The sequence below is a fragment of the Podarcis erhardii genome, assembly GCF_964252035.2.
Source record: "Podarcis erhardii genome assembly, chromosome: 2".
Lineage (NCBI taxonomy): Eukaryota > Metazoa > Chordata > Lepidosauria > Squamata > Lacertidae > Podarcis > Podarcis erhardii.
In genome coordinates this window covers 90,377,974-90,403,446 of record NC_138498.1, presented here as the reverse complement: position 1 = coordinate 90,403,446, position 25,473 = coordinate 90,377,974, and the positions used below count along the sequence as shown (strand labels likewise).

Below are 25,473 nucleotides of genomic sequence, written 5' to 3'. Positions count from 1 at the left end.
ATTTTAGAGTGTTGTTTGTGCTGTACTTTTGTACTGTTTTATTGTTGTTAGCCGCCCTGAGCCTGGCTTCGGCTGGGGAGGGCGGATATAAATAAATTTTATTATTATTATTATTATTATTATTATTATTATTATTATTATTATGTGGCTCAATTGCCTTGAAGTAGAATTTAGGAGTCCCTTGACCTGCTTTTTTAAAATGCATGCAACATAGGAAAAAAATGTCATTCTTTGCCGAGTTATGCCTGCGATCCAGATCATAGCTAATAAACAGGAAGCCTCATCCTTTTTTATGGTAGCAACTGTATTCCCTAGTGTCAACACAGTTCTTCCTTTGATGAAAGAATGTGTTACTTGCTTCACTGTTATATAGTTCCTTAAATTTAATTCCACACTGTTTTAGAAACTGATAAATAAGCACAACCTCAGATATTCTTTTCTCCTGCAACAAATGTATGAGGCAATCAATAATATCCAGCTAAATTCATTCTAGTCTCCCAGCTCTTTCCCCTGATTACAATCTTTCCGCTAACCCTCTTATTTGCATATTTTATTTTATTTTATTTTTTTAAAAAGCTCTGTAGCTTTGCCATCACAGAATCTTCCAATAAGTTGCCAGATACGCTTTTAACATTCTCTAATAAAGGCATTTATTAGGTATGTCAGATAGCATAAAGTAAGATTTGAAGCAGTAGAATTCAAAGCATGAAACTCGTTTTAATGTAAAGTTGTTATGTTAACTCCAGCATCTCGATTTTCAGCTGTTTTTTCACTGTGTTTCTTGGCTTTCTGAAAGGTCAACAAGGCAGTAGTTAATATAAAAAGCTATGTTAATGTAAAATTACTTTTAAGGCTCTGCCTGTTAAAAGATAAAGTAATATATGAACAATAGCAGTAAAGTGGGTAGAGAATGCTTCAGCAAAAAAAAATAATACTACTACTTCTGGAATCTGTTCTTAGTTATGGGGGTTTCCCCAACCCACTGGGTCAGATATAGACAAGCACATAGGAAGTCTTGTTGCATTAATGGGTGACTTCACTGATAGAACACTTGGTCTTTTAGCAGGAGTGCTACCCTACAGGGATGCCAACAGGATTTCCTGAGGTTTATGCTTCATTTAGATTGGGTCCCCTACACCACCATCACTTCCAATCTGGAACATAAAAATAGGTTTGTTTTCCATTGTGATGGATAACAGCTGGAGTTCATTTTGCCACAAAGATTAGAAGTCCCATACATTCAAAATATGATTAAATCATGACATGGGTTTGAAAATGCACAAGTTTTACAAATAAAAAACACGGTGCCCTTCTCGTTCTGAATGCATAATCCTAAAATATTTGTGCATACAGTCCTCCTATCTAAGCATATTTACTTGGAAGCACTTGTTTAAGAGGAATATTCTCTAGTAACTATTTAGGATTGTTGGTGTGCAACCAGATCCTAAGCATAATTTACTCAAGCAAGTTCTGTTTGTTTCCATGTAGATGTGCATTTGTGTGCAGCCTTAATTTCTGATGACTTGGGCTAGAAACAGCTGAGGTATTTATCAAGTAGATTGAAAGGAACTTACAGCTTGTACAAAAGCAGGGAATGCATTGAGTTGCCTTTGCAGCTGATGTCATTGTTTTATCACTGCATGGACTGATGTAGTTAGGGGAGGATATTCAAAATGTGTTATACGGGGTATATTATTATTATTATTATTATTATTATTATTATTATTATTATTATTATTTAAGTTGATCTCCAAATACCTTGTGGATTGAATTTGGGTAAAAACCCTGGTTCCTTGAATGAGGAAATTTTACCTTTATTGCCTTCAACAAGTATGTCTTCCAGAAGCTTCTCCAGTATTGGGCCATAGTCTTGGTACTGATCTTCTGAGATTTTCATGCCAATTTCAAAGGGAACAGTGAACTAAGGAAAGTTGCAGGACATTAAGGTTAGACTTTATTACTACTATTTATTATTACCATATACCCACACAACTCAGGGCAGTTCACAACATAAAAACACAATATAATACCATCCCAGACTATTACACTTTGTAGGCAATATTTATAGAACTAAATACTTGCTTTCTATATCCGCTATTAAAACCTAAAATAGCCAAAGAACTAGTTGGCCTCCGAAAAACCAGGCAAGAACATTCATATCCAAATTACAAAGTGCTCACCAGGTAGCTTGGTCATTAACCATTTTTCAGAATCTGTGTGTACAAATGATTTCCATGAAGGACTGGCCCAAAACATTTTGCTGCCTGAGGCAGGGGACAAGATGAAAAGATGACTGGACTGACAACTGAATCTTATTTCAACACTAATGAAGGGATAACATCCTCTACTGAACCTCTGTCTTTCAACAGAAAGGGTTCAGGGGTTATGAAGAACAGCCATGGGAGTGCTGCTGTGCCCGGCCAGCACCTGCTGCCTGTGGCAGTTGCCTCACTTTGCCTAATGGGAGGACTGGACCTACTTCCAGAAGAAAGGGCCTAGTTTCCATTCTTTATAATTTGTTACATTTGGAGCTTTGTGGTCAATATGGAAGGGTTAAGAACTGTGTGGGAAGTTGCCACATAAGAGCTTCCATTTCAGAAACCAGTCTGAAACAACCTCATCTGCAGTGCACAAGTCATTTCTGCAGACATAGCGCCTTACTCCTGCATGACTTTGTTGTGTTCCTGGTGCAAGAGAGACTGGAAATCCTTATTGTACCTGTGGTGGCCCTGTGACACTGTCACAACATTCTGGGAACAGGCATTTGACACTATCCTGGACATTGTATGACAAGACTGTATAGATAGACCAGACCCTGCTCTATTTCGTCAGTATATACAGAGAGCCACAGAAATAGTTTATCCATGCCACAAGGACATTATTTTGTTTCAGACGCAGCAAGAATGCAAAGCAGCCAGTTATCAGCAAAGCTTATCCAATTCTTCTGTTTGTACCTTCTTCTCTCAAGGTTATTGAAAAACCTAAAGACCAAATTAGGTGGTAAAGAATGTCCCGTTTTCATACACAGAGAGTAGTTTCTGGGTCCTGTCCTTCATTATCTCATTCTTTTTGCAAATAAGAATCCTGTTCAGTGGCTAGATACGAAATACTAAAAAGACTTCAGTTACAATCCCTAGCTGCCCTGTAAGCAAATGAAAAATAAAAGTTTTTAAAGTGAGTAGAAATAGGCAAGAGATCCGAGACCCAACATAAAAGATTCAAGGTTCGGGCACCTTGGGTTACCCATACTGTAATCATATCCCTGCGCATGAGGTTATCTGTATATGCACTGATTTCTGGCTAGAGTATGATTTCGGGCAGTGGCTATCTGTACATGAAAATGCTAAATGCTATGTCTTAAATTATGGGGTTCCCCCCCCTTTTGTTAAGATACAATGTACATCAGTAAAATGTTTTGGGAGGAGGGGAAATATTTTACTCTTAATTTGTGTGGTACAAGTTGATTTGGGGCAGCAGGGGTGGGGAGTAGCAGACCCTCCGTGTCCCTATTTTCCAGGGACCATCCCAGTATCTGATTTGACCCCACTTTTCCTTAGGATGTCCCTATTTTCAATGGAGAAATGTTGGAGGGTATGGAGTTATCTGACCCCCAAGCTGTCTGAGGGCAATCCTGTACAGGGAAGGTTTTTTATGTTTAATGTTTTATTATGTTTTTATATATGTTGGAAGCTGCTCAGAGTGGCTGGGGCAACCTAGTAAGATGTGTGGAGGATAAATAGTAAAATTACCATTATGAATGGGACGTCCCTATTTTTATTGGAGAAATGTTGGAGGGTGTGGAGTAGTTACCTTTATTTCTATTTCATTGCTGTCTCTCTCAGTCTCACTTCCATGAACATCCAAAAATGTTTCTGCATCTCGGCGATGGAACTTGGTTGTAGATTTTGGGGAGACTTTTCGCTGCTAAAAACAAATCACATGCAAACCTAATAATAATAATAATAATAATAATAATAATAATAATAATAATTTATTATTTATACCCCGCCCATCTGGCTGGGCCTCCCCAGCCACTCTGGGCGGCTTCCATAGAAAGCGAAAATACAATAAAATATCACACGTTAAAAACTTCCCTGAACAGGGCTGCCTTAAGATGTCTTCTGAATGTCAGGTAGTTGTTTATCGCTTTGACATCTGCTGGAAGGGCGTTCCACAGGGCGGGCGCCACTACCGAGAAGGCCCTCTGCCTGGTTCCCTGTAGCTTTACTTTCTCGCAATGAGGGAACCGCCAGAAGGCCCTCGGTGCTGGACCTCAGCATCCGGGCAGAACGATGGGGGTGGAGACGCTCCTTCAGGTATACTGGACCGAGGCCGTTTAGGGCTTTAAAGGTCAGCACCAACACTTTGAATTGTGCTCAGAAACGTACTGGGAGCCAATTCAGATCTCTCAGGACCAGTGTTATGTGGTCTCGGCGGCCGCCCCCAGTCACCAGTCTAGCTGCCGCATTCTGGATTAGTTGTAGGCAAATGATTAACTGTCCAGGATGAAACACCTTTTGATAAAGTATCAGTGTGGGGCCGTAGCAATGTATTCAGCATTTACCTGAGTTTTTGGTTGTTCGGGACTTAAAAAACTGGAACCGGCTGTGGTGGTCTCTGTCCAGAGAGAACAGATAAGAAGCATTCCTACCACCATGTTTCTGATAAACATGGTTGTCTTTAAAAGATGCCTGTGATTCAAGCTGTATCAACCTGCAACACAAAGAAAACTGGTGCATCCTAAAATAAACTATTTGTTTTAAACTCAATAAGCGAATCACATGAACTGCTAAAGTTTTAATTAGCCCATGATTTAATAAAATTTGGCACATAGAGCCAGGATCCCCATACATTAATGAACTTGGTATATAATGTTTTTAAGAATGTAAAACAATGCTAAGCAAGAGGTAGAAAAATGTCTTACCCAATACTTCCTGCTCGTATGAATTAATGGAGAGCAGTGTTGAAAGCCTTTAAATAGTCATCAGTGATGTTTGCTTTGCGTACATAATACCTTTCAGTCCAAGTAGTATTAGGCATTGCTTGGAAACACATTTCAATTAAGTTAAACAGTAAGCGTAAGGAAATGCGTATGATGCATTAGCTTCAAGAAACTAATATTTTTTTGGGGGGGAAATCTGTTTGATTTGTCTAAGAATTTTTATATTGCAAGGGTAAAATAATAAGATACAGCTACACATACACATGCACATGTGCGCGCATGCGCGCGCGCACACACACACACACACAGTGCTTTTTTCTGGGGGGATGCATACCCCTAAACATTTTGTGAATCCCAATTTGAACTATAAAATCACTATAGTGATTTTCTTGAGTCAAAATGAGAGTACCGTGGTACCTCAGGTTAAGAACTTAATTTGTTCCAGAGGTCCGTTCTTAACCTTAAACTGTTCTTAACCTGAAGCACCACTTTAGCTAATGGGGCTCCCTGATGCCGCCACACGATTTCTGTTCTCATCCTGAAGCAAAGTTCTTAACCCGAGGTACTATTTCTGGGTTAGCGGAGTCTGTAACCTGAAGCGTCTGTAACCCGAGGTACCACTGTACCCCTAAACAATTTCCATGCAGCAGAATGCTCTAGTAAAGATCCTCAATGTACCCAATATATTACCTAGCAAAGTGCCTAATATGTTCCACAGCACCATAGGTGGTTTTTTTTAATTGAATATGAGGGTACAACCACAACACTGGCAAATATGCCTCCTTCTTTAGGGAGGGAAGTTTGTACTTTTCCCAGCATGGTAGATTTCTCCATTCCATTTTTCGCACCTTTAAAAAAAAAAAAAAAAACCAGAGACATATGGCTTGGGTGATGAGATTCTGAGCTAGTGATGGAAACTGTAGACAGAAAGGTAACAAGTAAACCTGACCTTTTGTGAAGGTTTTGCTATGAAAACAAAGCATTCGCTTTGGGCTGGGTTTCAGGGGCAAGAGGGCAACATTTATCAGCTGAAAGCATCTCTCTTTGCTACGGCACTGACATAATAGCTTGAGCTATAAGTGTTCTCGGAAATACTGGCCTTATATTTATCCCCCCAGTGAAACAGAATGTTACAGTTGTTAAGTGTTTAAGCCAACATCTATAAAGGGAGAGAACTACTCAAATCTGAGATACGTACAAATAATGCTTATAGCAAATTTAGCAGCGGCTTTGGCATTCCCTTTTCGGAGGCCCCCACTGAGCCAGCTCTTTGGTGATCTTCCACCAGCCAGTGAAGGTCATCTGAATTTAGACAGGCCAGTCTGCCAGGGTGGTTTATTTTGCTGTTGCTGATCTTATCTGCTCTTGCTTTTATCATTGGCTTTGTGGCTTGATTTGCTTTTATATTGTTTTAATGTAATTGTAGCCAGCTTGGGTACGTAGGGCATTATGAGGGATGTAAAGTGGTCAAAACACATCACATACATTATATCAAAATCCTCACAGGAGCCTGTTCAGCCTAACACTGCAGTTGCTCATGTCTGCAATCCTTTGCTCACTTTCTTGGAAGCCCCACTGAACATAAGGGGTCTGACCTTTGTGTGCGCATGCATAGGATTGCATGTGTGTTCACAGCAGAGGGGAGATTTGAATAAGGCACTTCTCTGCTCACAACTCAAGCAATTTATATACTGCTCAATTACTATATTCTCTAGGTGGTATACAAATAACACACAACAAGGATAAAAATCAGTGAAAACTATAAACATCAGAATTCAGTTAAAGTGCCTGCTGGAATAAAAGGCTTCAGTAGGCATTAGATGATCAAAAAGGGAAGGGGCCTATTTGTTGCAGCTGGAATGGAGTTCCATAAAAGTAGACCCACATGAATGCACAGCTGCTGGTGGATATAAGCCAGGCTTCCTCAACCTCAGCCCTCCAGATGTTTTTGGCCTACAACTCCCATAATCCCTAGCTAGCAGGACCAGTGGTGTAGTCTCAAAATGGGAATTGTAGTCTCAAAACATCTGGAGGGCCGAGGTTGAGGAAGCCTGATATAAGCCATGGGTAGGCAGACTAAGGCCCGGCGGCCGGATCCGGCCCAATTGCCTTCTAATCCAGCCCGTGGACGGTCCAGGAATCAGCGTGTTTTTACATGAGTAAAATGTGTGTTTTTATTTAAAATGCACCTCTGGGTTATTTGTGGGGCATAGGAATTCGTTCTTTTTTTCCCTTCTTCAAAATATAGTCCGGCCCCCCACAAGGTCTGAGGGACAGTGGACTGGCCCCCTGCCGAAAAAGTTTGCTGACCCCCGATATAAGCCATGCATCCTTGCCATGGGGGACCACTAACAGCGACTCCCCTGAAGTCCTCAGTGATCAGACAGGGCTATAATGAACCAGACAGTCCTTGAGGTATCCTGCACCCAAGTTGTCAAGGGCCTTGTAAATTAACACAAGAGCCCTGAACCTGGCCTGGTATGCAGCCAGCGCAAGCTTTTGAGTGCCTCAGTTATGTGCTGGTGATATTGCCTGTCCCCATCAGCAATCTATCCATAGCTTTTTGCACCAGGTAGAGCCTCCATACTACCGTACTTTTCCATCTATAAGACACCCCCATGTATAAGATGCCCACTATTTTGGGGGACTCAAATTTAAGAATATGGGGGGAGATGGCACACAGTTGTTGAGCTTTTTTGGGGGATTGCTAAAAATCGCTCACCCGCACACATCTCAAAATCCACCTCCTGTCTGTCCCATCACCAGTAGAAGCTGTCAATCACCCGCCCAACTGCTGGAGCGTTGGCCAATCAACACCACCCATTGATGCACCAACCAATAACACACACAATAGTTGCTGACAGCCGCGGCAGCAACCAAGGAAACGTCCACCCTATGCACTACTCATGTATAAGATGACCCCCACTTTTTAGAATTTTTAAAGGGGGAAAAACATAGTCTTATACACAGGAAAGTATGGTAGTTCAACCCTGTGCTGACACAGGAAATTCACCCCTACAACTGACAGGCAGAAACTCACCCCGTGTTTAAATTTGTTGCTTCAGGTCCTACCCTCTGGAGCATCAGAAAAAAATGGCTCCAACATCTTTATGATAGATTGTCATCATATCACATCTGAATAATCTCTTTTATGGTGAAAAGTTGAAGGAGTTGGAGGAGCTGCTCTCCAGACTCCTCACCTTCATTTGGCTTCCTTCTCTGTACACATTCCAAATTGTTGATACCCTTCTAAAACTCCAGACACATTACTGCACATGATATCTGACCGAAGCAGAATAGGAGACTGAAAAGAACTAGCCTGCTTGAAAGACAATAGACTTAAGAAATGATTGTTGTCCTCATGTCTGGCTCTTAATACTTTTGACTTGGTCAGATTTTACTGCTGCCCCATCTCCTTCCCTGTCACACAAGCAGATTTTGCTCTTCTTAAGCACTTGCTGTTTTCACTCTACTTGTTTATGAAGTAACCTTTGGACAAAAGGAATAGCAAGCTTTGGACCAATAACTTGATGATACATATTTACAGGGGGAGAAAATATATAAAATAACCTCTGTAAAAAAGTAGCCTTCTTTCCAAACAGTTGAGATTGTTTTGATCAGACTTTATTTTTTCTTTTAAACAAAAAGAGGTACACAAAGTGGCTTAGAGTTTATTAGCTTGATAATATTTTGGAGGTCAATTTCACAAGTACTTGCAACTAACAGAAGGGCAAACTGTAGAACAAAAGCAACTTTGAATTTCTGGTAATCCTTCTCCATGTTTAAATGGCAGTCTCCATCTCTCTTGCTTAAGTTCAAATTCTGTATTAGGTATCTGATGCAGAGTTTCTTTCTTTTTGTTGAAAGAGAAAACATTACCAGGCTTTAAATGATAAGAAGACTGTTGTAAGTATAACAAGTCATTCTGAAAGAGAGAGATTGATCCATAGGAACTTTTCCTCTCCTCCTAATGGAGAGGAGTTAATGGAAGGCTTATCAAGAGTTTCCCAGCAAATTAATGAAGAAAATGAAGTGATGCTTAAAAGAAAAAGAAAAAATCTCACTGCAACTGAACAATACCTTTTGATGTACAGTTTGCCTTGAATTTTATCAAGTGTCAATTAAGGCAAAATGCTATGGTATGTATAGCTTTCCTGAAACGTTAGCTTTGCTTGTGCCAGATCAAATAAATTTGGTTTAATAAGAAAAGTAGTAAAAATCATGTCTATTTCCTTGCATTGATAATTGGGGATTGATGTTAACCCATTTGTCACTGTTCATTCTGTTGCCCTTCTGTAATAGCAGATACTGCTCCCTGGCCCTTATTAACATCGCTGATGCATGCCCACTGTCCATCTACAGATTCTTTCCATAAAGTTACCTGTAAAAGATCAGAATAAGTGTTTAGTTCTTGCCCAGGTTTTAGAATCCACTGCACTTGGCAACGTGAGTTTATTCTGAAAATTTCCCCTTGCCAATAGTTGCCAGTCATTCCATATTTGAGGAAGCACAGTATTCCCACTCCAAACAGATTCAATTAAATTCACACAAGACAAGCTAATGTTTAAATTCACGTTCTTCCAACATTGCTAAAGTCAATACAACTTAGTGAAAATATGGTTAACTGATGTCTGTTTTTAACTTTTAAAAAAGTTATTAAACTTCTAGAAAAAGTAGATCCCACCCCCCACTGCTAGAACCTAGGAAGATATAGGCCTGGTTTAGATATGATGATCTTGGTATAATAAGCCTTATCTTAATAAATCAAGAACAAACCTTGGGTTTGTGCACTCTCCTCTGTTTCTCACACTGAAATGCAAGACTTGCAGCCTTTTGTTAATTTAGTTTCCCTATATATCCAAATTAGGAAGCTGGTTTATTCTCTGACTACAAATAAGGATAAAAACTGGAAAATTTGGATCTCATGAGCATAAGAACTAGTTAGATTGACACCTGCATATGGCCATGTGACTGAAAGTATAAGAATAAAATGCTTTACACTCACTTTATTATCTCCTCCAGACACTGCAAGAATATTTGCAGTAATGGACCAGCTAACATGCCAGACTACGTCATTGAACTTGTGTAGCAATTTTGGTGACCATGAATTTCCAGAGGGATCATCACACATCCAGATAAAAACTCTGCCATCCTAGAAAAACAACAAGCAAAGCTGTAAGGACAAGGGCAAGCTCACATTCAGCACTAAATACAGCAAGGCCTCCTTATCAAGGGCATCTTATTTTCAGAACCACTCAGGCAGCATCCCAAAGGCATGTGGCTGCACCATTTAAAAGCCCGTAATTGTTGGCCCCTAAAAATACTGTATACATTTCCAACAAGCAAGTTTACAGACATAGCATATTGACACAGGTCAGAGGTGAGAAACTTGTAGTATAATAATATATAGAGGGTACAATTCCCATCATTCCTGACCGTTGGCCCTACTGGCAGGGGTTGGTGGGAGTTGGTGTCAAATAACATCTGGAGGGCAAAGTTCCCCATCCCTGGATAGGTTTTACCTGGATTATATTGCTTCAAACTTTAAGTGTGCCATTGTACAAGTGAACATGGCAGGCTTACTTTTACTATTTTTACTATTACAGTGGATGCTTGGGTTGCAAATGTGATCTGTGCGGGAGGCATGTTCGCAACCCACAGTGCTGCATCTGTGCACGTGCGGGTTGCTATTCGGCGCTTCTGCACATGTGCAACTGCCAAAACCCAGAAGTAACCCATTCTGGTACTTCTGGGTTTCGGCACGTCCATAACCTGAAAAAACGCAACCAGAAGCATCAGTAACTCGAGGTATGACTGTATTAAATAAGTATCACTGTTAACATGCCAGCTTTCCGTATGCAGGGAGATAGATAGATAGATAGATAGATAGATAGATAGATAGATAGATAGATTTACATGGCACATCAAATATGCATCCCCAAATCTGAAGACTATGTGGTACAGCCCAGAAGGGACTGCGCCACAATGAATTCCTGCAAGCTTGAATCAGTTACCTATTGCGGAGCTACCCAAACTAGCCTGTTGGATGTATATGCCTTGTCAGTAATGTACAGTGGTACCTCGGGTTAAGTTCTTAATTCATTCCGGAGGTCCGTTCTTAACCTGAAACTGTTTTTAACCTGAAGCACCACTTTAGCTAATGGGGCCTCCTGCTGCTGCTGCACCGCCGAAGCACAGTTTCTGTTCTCATCCTGAAGCAACGTTCTTAATCCGAGGTACTATTTCTGGGTTAGCGGAGTCTGTAACCTGAAGCGTATGTAACCTGAAGCGTATGTAACCCGAGGTACCACTGTACTGATAAATCAGCAAATGCACTTTTAGATTATGAATTTTATAGATCAGTGATACATCTTTTGCTAGATGAAATAAAGTGAAACTAAAATATATGATTTTTTTTAAAAGTCAGTCAGATCCAGACTCTTTCCACTTGGTGTAGGGCCTGAGATCTAGTGGAGACTCCTGGAGGAGGAAGGATTGGTGAAGTGATTTTTGCTGATCTCTTCTTCCTGAAACTCTCTGACCACTTTCCACACTACAGTGGTACTTCGGGTTAAGAACTTAATTCGTGGAAATAGAATGGAAAATTAAACAAATGAGACAAAAGACTTTTGAGTCCGCAGATAAATGTGGGAAGCTACTGTCTTGGCAACTGAAAAAGAGGCAAAAATTGAATACAGTGACATCACTTGAAGTAGATGGGAAGTTTATTAATAAACCAAATGAGATAAGCAATTGTTTTCAAAGTTTCTTCAAGAAATTATACAAACAAGGGCCAAAAAACGAACAGGAGATAGAAGAATTTATCGGAAAATACGGCCTACCAAAAATCTCTGAAAATAATAGAAGGAGTTTGAATGAGAAAATTACAGATCAAGAAATAGAGAGCGCCATTCAGGATATGCAGCTGGGAAAATCACCAGGACCAGACGGACTAACCGCGAGATATTATAAAGTACTGAAGGATTGGTTAATACAACCATTGAAAGAAGTCTGCAATCAAATTTTGGAAGGGAAAAAGGCTCCCGAATCGTGGAAGGAAGCATTCATTTCACTTATACCGAAGACAGAAACTGAGAAACATCAAGTTAAGAATTATCGCCCTATATCACTTTTGAATGTGGATTATAAAATTTTTGCAGACATTTTAGCAAAAAGATTCAAAAAAGTGTTGTTAGAGGAGATTCACAGGGACCAAACAGGCTTTCTACCAGGCAGGCAATTGTCAGATAATGTGAGGAATATTATAGATATTCTAGAACTTCTGGAAACTGACATAAATAGAAAAGCTGTTTTGATTTTTGTGGATGCAGAGAAAGCCTTTGACAATATTTGTTGGAGCTTTATGAAGAGGAATCTCCAAGGGATGGGGGTAGGCAAGAACTTTGAAAATGGTATAAGTGCAATTTACTCTGAGCAAAAGGCCAAACTAATTGTAAATGGTATGGTTATGGACGAAATTCCAATAGAGAAAGGGACACGACAGGGATGCCCAATCTCTCCTCTATTGTTTATATCGGTACTGGAGGTTTTCCTAAATATGATTAGAAGAGACCAGCTGGTTAAAGGTATACAGGTCGGAACTAAACATTATAAGTTAAGAGCATTTGCAGATGATCTAGTTTTGACATTACAACAGCCAGAAACCAGTACAAAAAGAGTTTTGGAACTTATTGAAATATTTGGTCAGGTAGCAGGTTTTAAATTAAATAAACATAAGACAAAGGTGTTGGAAAAAAATCTTACGGTGGGGGAAAAAGACAGTTTTCAAAGAGAAACTGGTTTGGAAATTACTAAAAAGGTAAAATATCTGGGGGTGAATTTAACATCTAAGAATGTGAACCTATTTAAAGATAATTATGAGAAATGTTGGGCTGAAGTGAAGAAAGATTTTGATATATGGTCAAGATTGAGACTTTCCTTGTTAGGCCGAATTGCTGTTATCAAGATGAATGTATTGCCGAGATTGTTGTTTCTGTTCCAGACATTGCAAATCCTAGATAAGATGGACTGTTTCAAGAAGTGGCAGAAAGACATATCTAAATTTGTCTGGCAGGGCAAAAAACCCAGAATAAAATTTAAGATTCTAACTGATGCAAAGGATAGAGGGGGCTTTGCCCTGCCGGACTTAAAACTTTACTATGAAGCAGCAGCTTTCTGCTGGCTGAAACCATGGCTACTTCTTGAGAATACAGACATTCTAGACCTGGAAGGTTATGATAATAACTTTGGTTGGCATGCATATTTATGGTACGATAAGGTAAAGGTACATAGAAATTTTAAAAACCATATTGTTAGGAAAGCATTGTATAATGTATGGAATCGATATAAAGATTTGTTTGAAAGTAAAACCCCTAGGTGGTTGTCACCAATGGAAGCCAAGGCGGTAAAAAGACTGAACATGGATACAGATTGGCCAAAATATTGTGAAATTATAGAATATGATGGTGAAAAGTTGAAACTACAGAGTTTCGAGAAATTGAAACCTAAAGTCCGAGATTGGTTACATTATTTCCAGATCAATGAAACTTTTAAGCAGGACAGAAAACTAGGATTTCAGAAGGAGAGGTCAAAGTTAGAAACAGAATTGCTAGAACCCAATACTAAGAATTTGTCTAGAATGTATAATCTGCTGCTAAAATGGAATACACAGGATGAAACGGTTAAATCAGCTATGATTAAGTGGGCACAGGATATTGGTCATGATATTATGTTTGCTGACTGGGAGCAGTTATGGACCACAGGTATTAAATTTACGGCATGCAGTGCCCTGAAAGAGAACATAATGAAAATGATCTATAGGTGGTACATGACCCCAGTCAAGCTTGCAAAGATATATCATTTGCCCAATAACAATTGTTGGAAGTGTAATGAATGTGAAGGAACTTTTTATCACCTTTGGTGGACCTGCCCAAAGATTAAGGCCTACTGGGAAATGATCTATAACGAAATTAAGAAAATCCTTAAGTGGACATTTGTAAAGAAACCGGAGGCTTTTCTCCTGGGCATGGTCGGCCAATTGGTACCAAAGAAAGATAGGACCTTTTTTATGTATGCAACAACAGCAGCAAGAATCCTTTTGGCGAAGTATTGGAAGACTAAAGAATTACCTACTCTGGAAGAATGGCAGACCAAGGTGACTGAATTTATGGGACTGGCAGAGATGACCGGCAGAATCCGTGACCAGAGGAAAGAGACAGTGGAGGAGGACTGGAAAAAATTTAAAATCTACCTTAAAAATTGTTGTAAAATTTCGGAATGTTAAGATGTCAAGGGATTGGATACAAAGAATTACAGCTATAAATTGAAATTTATAAAATAGAATTTTTTTTTTTAACGAGAATTAAATATAAAAATGGGATGAAGAATTGCTAAAAATTTTAAAATATGGATGCAGTGAAGGGGAGGTTCGGGGAAGTCGTGTTATGTTTATTTGTTTTTTGTTTATGTTGTAAAATCAATAAAAATTATTAAAAAAAAAAAAAAAAAGAACTTAATTCGTTTCGGAGGTCTGTTCTTAAGCTGAAACTGTTCTTAACTTGAGGTACCACTTTAGCTAATGGGGCCTCCTGCTGCTGCCGCGCCGCTGCCACGCGATTTCTGTTTTCATCCTGAGGTAAAGTTCTTAACCTGAGGTACTATTTCTGGGTTAGCGGAGTCTGTAACCCGAGGTACCACTGTACTCTGATTTTGGGGAGATACAGGGGAAGGGAAGAATTGGTGAAAACCACCTCTCTTTCTTCCCCAACCCTATCTTCCAAAGAACTTTCTATTAGCTGAATTTCACTTATGGAATCTCTGGATCCAACCACAGCTTCTAAGCAGAAGGTGGCGGTCTCAGGAGCTTTCTTTGCCTATAGTAGCTAAATGTTATGTGAAAAGTAACTGTATATAATTTACTCCATTCAATCTCTACCTGTGAGCAGCTGGCAATAGTACTTGTTGGCAAGCCTATGGAGGGGGCCCAGGCTACATCTCTGACCCAGTCACTGTGAGCTTCAAGTTTTTGTTCTTCTTTCCACTGGCCATCTTCTTCTCTGGCAGGATTCAAGGGAGAAAGGTACAATTTTAGAAAGAGCAAAACAAAACATCTTCTCATCGTATTTCCCATGCAGACGCTTATTACAGTGTTGTAATACTGGCTGCCAGTTATCTGGGCCCAATTTAAAGTGTTGGTTTTAACCTATAATGCCTTAAGTGGCTCGGGACCAGAGTAACTCAAGGACTGCCTCTCTCCATATGAACCTGCTCAGACCCTGAGATCATCCTCCGAGGCCCTTTTTCATGTGCTTCCTTCCATGAGAGGTCTCGAGGGTGGCAATATGAGAACAAGCCCTTTCTACGGTGGCTCCCTGTTTGTGGAATGCTCTCCTCAGGGAGGTTCGGTTTGTGCATTCATTATACACCTTTAGGCACCAAGTGAAAACGTTTTTCTTCAAGCAGGCCTTTGGCTGACTGACATCCCATATCCTTTTAAATGTATCATGGCATGGGGGGATTCTTGGTTTGTTTCTGTTCTTATATTTAATTATGTATTTTGTGCTCTTTATATAGTAATTTTATGTTGTGAAATGCCCTGAGATCTACGGATGACTATATAAATTTAAATAAGAACAGCAATAACAATAAAAAATGCTAACCTTCCACAAAACAAGAACAAAAACCTAAAGTTGGGACAGCCATTCTGTCAAAGCAACACTACAACACTACAAATAACGGGCTGATCCTATACCCAAGATACATAAAGGAGAAGAATTTCATAAAGCCTTGTTCCGACAACCCACTTCAATGATAACATAAGGGTTTTAAACAGCAGCTTCCCATGCCATATTTGAAGCTGCCTGTGAATATGGAGGTAATTTTTTGTAAGTCTCTTCAGAAGACAGCTGCTGTTTGAAACTCCAGATAAAGCCATTTGGGCTCCAAGATGTGGATGTGCATGCACAGATGCACACATTGGAATGAAAGTGAGCGAGGTTAGTCAGAAATAAAGCCTTTTAAGCAATTTTAATACCTTGGAAGGAGTGTGGATGCGGGGAGGTTGAAAAGAGGAAATACAAAGAAAGGTCCGTCATATTGGAAGACTTTAGGTAAATTTGACAGGACAACTTACTTCCAAATCTTGATAAGGTTATCACAGCCGCCTGATGCAAAACGCTTAATGTAGTTTGGTTTTTGGCTTGATGGCGGTTCTATAAGGCTTCCTGGTACAACTGCAGGGGCCCAGCTAACAGCATTGCAGCCAATCTATGCAAGAACACAAATTTATGCAGTTTCTTCCTATTTGCAGCCAAAGCAAGCATCCAAATATTTCTTAACACAACTAACATAATGACAGGATACTTACTGAAGTAGCATACTAAGCATACCCTTTATCATGCTATTCTGAATACTTTCACATTAAACAGAACAGTACAATTATGTTGAGAAATGAAGGCCCTGAGTCAATGCCAACTTTTTCATCTTATTTATTTGGACTTATGAAACTGCCTTTCACTGCCAGACGATCTAGACAGCTACTGCCTATTATACTAGCACCAGCTCTCTGTTTTTTATTTTATTTTAAGGCAGACATATTTTCCAGTCCTATTACCAGGATTTTCTTAAATGGAAACATCAGCAACTGATCTTCGGACTGCCTTCTTCCACATATGCACTCTAGCCACTGGGGTATGGGCCTTCCCATATGTAAACATATTAGCTATGTTTTTGGACATCTGGCATTCTATCAAAGTGGCTTTTCGTTTTATCTTCAGTACTACAGAGCAGCAAAACTTTCTGCAACAAAATTGTGATTATTATATATTGATTTACATGCAACTTAATGTCAAAACAGGTTTCTATGCAGTTTACAAAGAATAAAATTGTTGCACAGACATTAAAATAAACATCCATATCTGAAATACACAATGAAAGAATCCCATTAAAATTACTCACTGTATGTGCATTGCTGATTTTTTTCACTTCCCATGTTCCATCACCACTGCAGCTTAGCAGAGAGATGGCCCCATCAGAGCTGCCACAAGCCAGGATCAATCCAAAGTCTTGTGGTGCCCAACATACGGAATTCACTGCCAGAAAACACAAAAATTGGTTGAATTATTTATAAAGGCTACTTAAAAGTTGAGGGGAATTCATGTGTACTTTGACCTGAATAGATTTGTCAGCAATGACTGAGGCAATCAGAGCAGAAGCCTAGGCTTGTTAGGTGGATTAAAAGTCTGTCACATTATGCTTAAAGCTTTTGTTTTTAAATAGCAACTAAGTTTTAGGAATTTTAGATGGTACCAAGGTAGATTCCTCTGACTGCACTTAAGACAGTACATAGTTTATTGATCCTAGTAATGCTTTACCAAAATTAGTATAATGGAACATCTGGAAATGGGGTTGATAGCAGACAGTTACATTGTAATAACAGAAAAACACCACAGATGATTTTTTATGCTGCATTCCAGGACTAAGATCCTTTCAAACTGGCTCACAATCAGAATGATAACAAAATGCAATAAAATGCCATTACCATTCCAGTCGGTATGGTTTTGTTTCCTAAATAAATTATTTTACTTTCACTGTCTGTGAAGTTCGGTCTTTAATAGAGCATTACACAGAAAAGGACAACGGACATGCAACAGAAGCTCAGTAGGCTCAATTAAGGAAGACCAAACAAAGATCTAGGACCAGCATGATTGCATGAAGTCTCTAATCAATGCATGAAAATTACAACTGAAGCAACTAAGTATTGTTGTACCTTGGAAGTCAAACGGAATCTGTTCTGGAAGTCTGTTTGACTTCCAAAACATTTGAAAACCAAAGCACGGCTTCCGATTGGCTGCAGGAAGCTTCAAAAAGAATGTTTGGAAACCGGAACAGTCACTTCCGGGTTTTGATCAGGAGCCAAAACATTCGAGAACTAGGCTGTTCGACTTGCAACGTACGACTGTACTCAGCTAGCTAGCAGGAAGAACAGCCAGTACCTGAAGAATCGTGCCCTGTGTATTCATGTGCCTTTTCCCAGGTACCATTCTCCTCCTTCCAGATAATAACCTTCCTGTCATAGGAACAGGAAGCCAGGATGTTTCCATACATGGGATGAGCCCAGGCAACCTGCCAAACAGGGCCTTCATGTCTACAAAAAGCAGAAAGAATTGGGGCGGGGGGATATTAGTGCACCAAGACTTTATTATCAAGAGCATTTACAAGCCATTCAGTGTCATGGAAATATTTTCAGTTATGAATACATATTACCACTAAAATATCAAAGTGATATTTTGTAGTCAGAAATTCAGTATCTTTCCATATATTTTTATTTCAAAAATTTCAGAGTATGTACCTATTAGTACACCTTTTTAAAGGGAAATATATGGAATTTTCAGTTACAAAAATAGTCACTGTCTGGGAAACAGGGGCAAGGGATTTGCTGGAAAAATCAGCCAAATTAACAACAAATTCCACAGAATCTTCTTCCTCTTTTAAAATCCCTTTCATCTAAATTCTTCTAAAATAAATATTTCAGCTCTCTGGTTCCTCAACCAAGGGTAGTACTCATCATGCCCAATGCCTTTTACTACAGCTCTTCTGCTGTTCATTCTTTCCTCTGCCCCACCACTATCCTGATGATAGTATGCTGAAATCTCCCCCCCCCCCGAAAATTAGGGATGGGGAACATGAAGTCTGACAGTTGTGTGTAGTCCTTAGATTAATTTTGTACAGTCCTTGGTCTAATTTCATGGGGGAGAGAAAACTTTTGCATTTGATCTGGCAAGAAGCTCTGGCAAGGAAAGGAAAAAATGGGGGGGGGGCTGAAATTGGTAGAGTGATGGAAGGAGGGGGAGAAAGCCCCCTGTGGGAGTGATCTGTCCTTCCCTCTTAGCAGTGCGCTGGGCACAGTAGGACAGAGAGGGAGAGGAAAGGCGTGTCAGAAAAGGAGTTTGTGCTGGCATGCAGTCCCAATAGATACCCCCAAGAAATGCAACCCTTGAAAGAAAAAGGTTTTCTCTCCCTCAGACTGTGGTAACTGAAAATTGCAAAATATGAGACGTGTAAGTAATTCTGAGGCTTATTTTAGCCAATCATAAATGATACACTTTCGAAGAAGTGTTTTGCTAAACAGCTTTGAAGGAAGACATTATCAAGCAAATTGAAAATTGTGTATGTAAACAAAGCACATTACGTTTTCACCACTCTGCCCCCAAAGCCATTAATTGTACCCCTAAGCAGAAGCTGAAAATGGGGAATTTGTCATAGGATTATGTTGTATTTAATTGACTCACCCTCTTAAGTCAGCTATGAGAATTTGCCCTCCATTTCTTACATCAAATATTTTCACTGATCTGTCTGAGGAACAAGTTGCCAACCGCATGCCATAATAATCCATCTGAGCATCATGCTGGGAAGTAATAAAGAAGTTTTCATGATCATCTATAAATTCTGGATTGATTGATTAATTAATACAACTGATTTTAAAATCTTAAAAGCAACAAATCCAAATGTGTAAAATGCTGAATATCACAGTGCAGTACAATGAAAAAGTGTGATCACAAAGCATTTTCCTGGAAAACCCAACTGCAGCCAATATCGTACCAGACGATAGTGATGACTATCAGGCAAAACGGGGCTAGAGTCTCAAGAAGGCAGAAATTGCCCTGACCACCTCAGCTTCTAGTGGGAATAGGTAAAATTTAAGGATGGAGAGTATAAAGCAGTTTAGAATTATTGGGAAGGTCATGTTAACTTTATGCCACAATATTATCTGCTATTTTGATACAGCATGGCTAAGCTGCAATAATATAGAATAGAACATGCACCAAATAGTCAACTAAATTAATGGTAGGAGCAGGATTGGAAAGTTACTTACTACTCACTCAGAATGTATCCATTATTTACCCTGAATAAGGCTTGTAGCAAGATTGCCATTAACAGCTTTTCACACCAGATGTACACAACTCTAAGTCCTGACTGACACAAATGGGAATTATGACAGAGCGCAGTTCTGGAAGAAATTGCAATGCAGAGAATGCTGATGGGTTGTGCCTTCCTCCGTTGCATTTTACCCACTCAGCCATATAGCTCCTACTGCTATAGTTTTTTGCTTTTTTAAAAAAGCATTTTCTGCTCATTGTCACAGTTTCCAAAAACCGTAACACATAAAAAGCATTGTATCACCCTTCTCTATATACAACAAAATGCTGGTTCTATTTAAAAGGTCACAAAGCAAGACTTTTCCTAAACATAAAATCCAAAGGGAACTTAGCCACAGCATGCTCAACTCTCTCCCTGGATTCAAGCTTGCTATTTCACTTTGCCCCTACCATTCCCACCACTGCTCATCTCACAACTGAAATAGGTGGTCCCTTTAAGACAGTTGCTTAGGACAAATGTTCTGTCATTTACTTCATTCTTTTAAAATAAAGTCAATCATTACGATTTCTTTCTTTTTTGAGGGGATTTTTTTTTAAAAAAAGCAAATACTTACGATCATGTCCTCATGAGAAGTGTCCACTGTATTAATTACAGACACCTAGTAGGAAAATATACAGCAAAACATTTTAAAATAAATAATAGAGTTCGACCCTGGAGTTTTACTCAATGATTAAAACATGTCATCATCTTTTGCTTCACGTTTTTATGTAAGGTTTGACTGCATTGTTTAATGGGTGTCCAAAAAGTTGAAATTGATTTAACCCTCAGGTGACTTTGCAGCATCCCCATGCATACAATCACTTTCTGAACTCAGCAACCTGTGGAACTTCATTGACATCATACTGAGATCAGTAGAGGTAGAATGTGACATAGCAAGTTAAAATTTGCACTTCTGAAAGCTTCCTGCTGCACTGTGTGTGTGTGTGTGTGTGTGTGTATATATATATAAAACAACATAAGATGAACCCTGCTAGATCAGTCTAAAGGCCTATCTAATCTAGCTTTCAGTTCTTGCAGTGGCCCGTGAGACACCTTTGCTGTAATATTCCCACAAGGAGGACATGAGCTCAATTGAACTTCCACCAAGATTCTCTGCAACCAATTCAGAGACAAATTGTCTCCGATACTAGAGATTAAATAACTGCCATGACTAGTAAACCCTAATAGCTTTATCCACCACATATTTATAGCACTGGGCTCCATTCACCCCAGCACTACCAACTTTATTTTTTCTTCTTTTTGCAGCCAGGGGTGGGGGGCAGAAAATTGGAGGGGAGGGCTGGATCAGGCCCCACACTTGTGGTAAGTCTCCTGACTTAGACTATTTAAAGGGGAACCAGGCAAAAGCATGGACAATAGATCCTTTAGCAGCTATTGAATATGGCAGTTAAATGGAACTTCCAGCAAATACGTCTGTTAATGTGGGAGCAGGGGGGTGCACTAAGCACTACTGCCTTCATGTCCTGGCTGTGGGCTTCCTGTTAGAGACAAGATACCAGACCCTTTGGAGCTGACCCAGACCTTGGGTAGGCTTTGTTCTTAACAGGCACCTTATGTTTTTTAACGGGCGCAGCTACTGCGAAAGTAAACACACGCAAACAAGAAAAGCCAATCCTCCACCAACGTAAAAAAGTGTTTCTGTGTGTGTATGTTTCATGCTCACTGACCCCTCTCCTATGGGAAAACAGGGGTGTAACAAGTACATGAGGGTGTCCCTGTTGGGTAATATGTGGCTTGCTCGGGAGATGGGGCTCAGCCCGGGAGTGGGCGACGGCTCTTTCCCCTGAGCCAGCCCCCCCAATCAATAATAATAATAATAATAATAATAATAATAATTTATTTATACCTTGCCCATCTGGCTGGGTTTCCCCAGCCACTCTGGGCGGCTTCCAGCAAAAAAAGTAAAATACAATAATTCATCAAATATTAAAAGCTTCCCTAAAACCCATGTGTGGTGGGTAGCGGTGATGAGGACCCTTTGCAGGCTTGGCATCCCTTGGGAAAAGGCGCGCGAGGATGCCCCGTTACTAGGGGCAACCCCACGTCCAGCACCAGGGAAGCGCGTCCTCCCCACCCCCGCCCAGGGCACCCCCACCCCCTGGGCAAGCCGCCGCGCCGGGGGCTAGGAAGGCCGGGCCCGAAGGGCTCAGCGCGGGAAGCGGGGAAGTGGGCGACGGCCCCTCTTTATCCCTCTCGGAGCGCCCCCTCACCATGGTGACGGCCGGGGCGGAGGGGAGTCTCCAGCTGCACCAGCCGCTCTCTCGCTCTCGGCCGCTCACAGACGTGGCAAACCGCCGCCGAGACGCGCGTCCCACGATGAAGGCCTCCCGGCAGGGGAAAAACGGTCTTCCTGCTGAGCGCGCAAAGGTTCCGCTTGCCGCTCGTTCCGCCCTCCTTTCCCATCGGCTCCTCACGGGCGGAGGCCGCTCTTCCTTGGCAGTCCGTTCTCTCTGTTAATTCAGCCACTGGGACCTGCGGGCGCTGTGCTCATGGCGGGTCTTTGGGGGGCCCCGAGTTCAAATCCCACCTCAGCCCCCCCCCCCATGCTGCTTCAGTTGTTCTCGCTCAGCTCCCGTTCCAACTTTTGTCAAATTAAGAATTGTTTCCTCGTGCTCTCACGCAGCCCTTTCCCCCCACAAAGGAAATTATACTGGCATTGTCCCCCTCTCACGCCCAACTCCCTGCGATTTCCCTACGAGGTAGGGCAAGGGTGACTGACTCGAAGTGAGCACAGTGGCTGAAAACAACATTTGAGCCTCCCACCTATAAATACACTTCCCTGGCTCCCAAGGGCAATCGTGACTTGCCTCATAACTGCTGCTAAGAAGCTAAAAATGGGCTACGCATTTGTATATTGGAGTGAATGTATGCAAGAGAAGCTGAAATTGCTTTCTTCTTCACAGCAGAAGATGTAGGATACAACCTCTGGGCCTGAATGAACTTATTCAAGAATGAGAAACTGAGGCAAATAGCACTGCAAGAATTCTAGGACTTTTTGGCAATAGAAAAGCTCTCAAATCTCTGGGTCTGGATGGCATCCACTGGAGATTGCTGATCTTTTTGCCAGAAAATACAGTGGTACCTCGGGTTAAGTACTTAATTCGTTCCAGAGGTCCGTTCTTAACCTGAAACTGTTCTTAACCTGAAGCACCACTTTAGCTAATGGGGCCTCCTGCTGCTGCGCTGCCAGAGCCTGATTTCTGTTCTTATCCTGAAGCAAAGTTCTTAACCTGAAGCACTATTTCTGGGTTAGTGGAGTGTGTAACCTGAAGCGTATGTAACCCGAGGTACCACTGTATATATAAAATTTATCAGCCCCACACGTGTAGACTGGAAAGCAGGGGAATCTGAGAGATTACCAGCCAATTAGTTTAATATATGTTGTGAGAAAATTGGTGGACAGTATCGTTAAAGATGTAACTACCAAGCATAAACGAACAAGTGCTGCTGAAGTAGAATCCGCATGGGTTCTGCAAGGGTAAGTCCTGCCTCACAAAACTTTCAGAAAGTTGTTTGACAGTGTCAACAAGCATATACGCCAAAGGATAAACAGACATAAATCTGACATCAGGAATCACAAGACAGAGAAACCAGTAGGAGAACACTTCAATCTCCCAGGACATTCTATACAAGATCTCAAAGTAGCTGTTCTATTACAAAGGAATTTCAGAAATAGACTGGAAAGAGAAGCTGCTGAATTGCAACTTATTACCAAACTTAAAACCATGGAGAGACCTGGTCTGAACAAAGACATTGGATTCTTATCTCATTATACATGACAAAGCCATTTTCACCTTCTCACCCCTTGCTTTTTCCTGTAAGACCTATTGCAGTCGTTAAGAGTCGTCAACAGGCTCATCACAGCTATCTGCCAATCACCCATTCCCACCACCCTTCTGAGTAATACCCCTCCCCACCTTCTCACTATATAGAAGGGTCTGGTGACTTCTGTTTCAGTATATCTGAAGAAGTGTGCATGCACTTCTTAGTTGGTCTTTAAGGTGCTACTGGAAGGAAAAAAAATTTATTTTGTTTTAACAAGCATATAGATAGAGATGATCCTATCAACATTGTGTACTTAGACTTTCAAAAAGCTTTTGATAAAGTACCTCACCAAAGACTCTTCAGAATAAGAGAACTTGTGTTCAGATGACCGTCTGTAAACAGTCTTTTCATATTTTTTCCAAATTCATATTATATATTGCTTCCCATAGAAATGTAAATCTATTCCTACAAAATACTAAAGTTATACTGAACAGTTTTGTGTACTGTAAGCTGTATCTTATGCAGAAAGTTGAGCCCACAAATCAGCAAACAAGTAGCAGTTACTTAATGCTCATTTCAAAAAGTAGAGTCGTTTATTTGTTTGCAATCATTAAATATTTTCAGTTTGTAACCTGCAATGAGAACGTTTTGAAAGCGCTGGAAAAGCATGTTCTCTGGGCACGGGTATGTACAGTATCTGACGCCAGGTGAGTAGATTCTAGATACAAGTTAAATCAGTCACAGCGCTAGTGTAAGTTGCCACTAGAAAATCGGTTTGTGGCTATTGGTCCTACATGCACTTACTTGTGAGTAAGTCCCATTGCACTCAGAGAAACTTACTTCTGATTATATACACACATAGGATTGTGCTAAGGTACTTCCTCTGCCATGGATGCATTATGTGGCCTTGGGAAATTCACTGTTCCTCATCTGTACAACAGAAATAAAAATGGCTTACCAAGAAAGGTTATGGGGGAGGGCAAGAGGATCCAGCAATACTTTCCCATTGAAATCCCTGTTGGCAACCTGGTCCTATGCAGAGTTCTGCTACAAAAGCCAGTTTGTTTCAGCAGGTTTAGCTCTGCCAAATTTTTCGGGGGATTGGTTTGTAAGTAATTTATAAATAAACTGCTTCCATAGGAACATAGGAAGCTGCCATACACCGAGTCAGGCCATTAGTTCATCTGGATTAGTATTGTTGACACTGCCTGGCAGCGACTCTTCAGGGTTTCAGGTAAGAAACATATCCAGCCCTACCTGGAGATGCTGAGGACTGAACTTGGGACCTCCTGCATGCCAAAGCAGATGCCCTATCATGAAGCTGCAACCTTTCTCCTTTTCCATACTATTTGACTTAAAGAATTATATATTTATTCCTTCAGAGATCTCAACTTGCACGCAGCTTTTTTTTTTTTTTAAAAAGCAATATTGCATATTATTTCTTCTTCAATTTAGAAAGCGCTGTGCAGACAATGAGTAGCTGTGCCTGTTCTTCCATTTGGGGGAACAGTTGATTAATTTCTAGAGAGAAGTTGATATTCAAGACAAGCCCACCCCCATGTCAGCTATTAATTTCAGCTGACCCCGGGGGGGGGGTTATCGCTGGTGCTTCTTTCATTGCAAGAAGATACAGGATGTTAGCAAACACCTGCAGTCCCACTGCAGCAATATAGCAGAGCATCCTCTGGAATGGGGTGAAAAGACGCGCAGCAGCTGCTGCCTTCTCTTCCCCCCTCTCCTGTAACTTGAGAGGCTGCGGATATCTGCCAGTAGGTGGCGCCCTCGGCCCAGCCGTAGCCCCGACTATAGGCTATATATATCCTATGATA

At 40.7% G+C, this 25,473-nt stretch overlaps 2 protein-coding genes across 3 annotated transcripts; both read right to left on the bottom strand.

The window, feature by feature from the left end:
• Positions 1–633: 633 nt before the first annotated feature.
• On the bottom strand, positions 634–5,020 carry GHRL (ghrelin and obestatin prepropeptide). Of its 2 annotated transcripts, none has more exons than XM_081844046.1 (5): positions 4,925–5,020; positions 4,565–4,713; positions 3,811–3,924; positions 1,813–1,921; positions 634–789 (listed from the first exon to the last, which is right to left on the bottom strand). In XM_081844046.1, the coding sequence occupies exons 2-5, from the start codon at positions 4,670–4,672 to the stop codon at positions 770–772; spliced, it is 351 nt and encodes a 116-aa protein (XP_081700172.1). In that variant the 5' UTR covers positions 4,673–4,713; positions 4,925–5,020; the 3' UTR covers positions 634–769. The 2 variants fall into 2 exon arrangements, with proteins under 2 accessions (XP_081700172.1, XP_081700173.1); XM_081844047.1 differs by having other exon boundaries at positions 3,811–3,921.
• Positions 5,021–8,550: 3,530 nt separating this feature from the next.
• On the bottom strand, positions 8,551–22,324 carry SEC13 (SEC13 homolog, nuclear pore and COPII coat complex component). The gene is made up of 9 exons (XM_081849435.1): positions 22,090–22,324; positions 20,433–20,477; positions 19,231–19,346; positions 17,935–18,086; positions 16,898–17,031; positions 16,074–16,207; positions 14,877–14,997; positions 9,948–10,094; positions 8,551–9,323 (listed from the first exon to the last, which is right to left on the bottom strand). The coding sequence occupies exons 1-9, from the start codon at positions 22,090–22,092 to the stop codon at positions 9,213–9,215; spliced, it is 963 nt and encodes a 320-aa protein (XP_081705561.1). The 5' UTR covers positions 22,093–22,324; the 3' UTR covers positions 8,551–9,212.
• Positions 22,325–25,473: the final 3,149 nt, after the last annotated feature.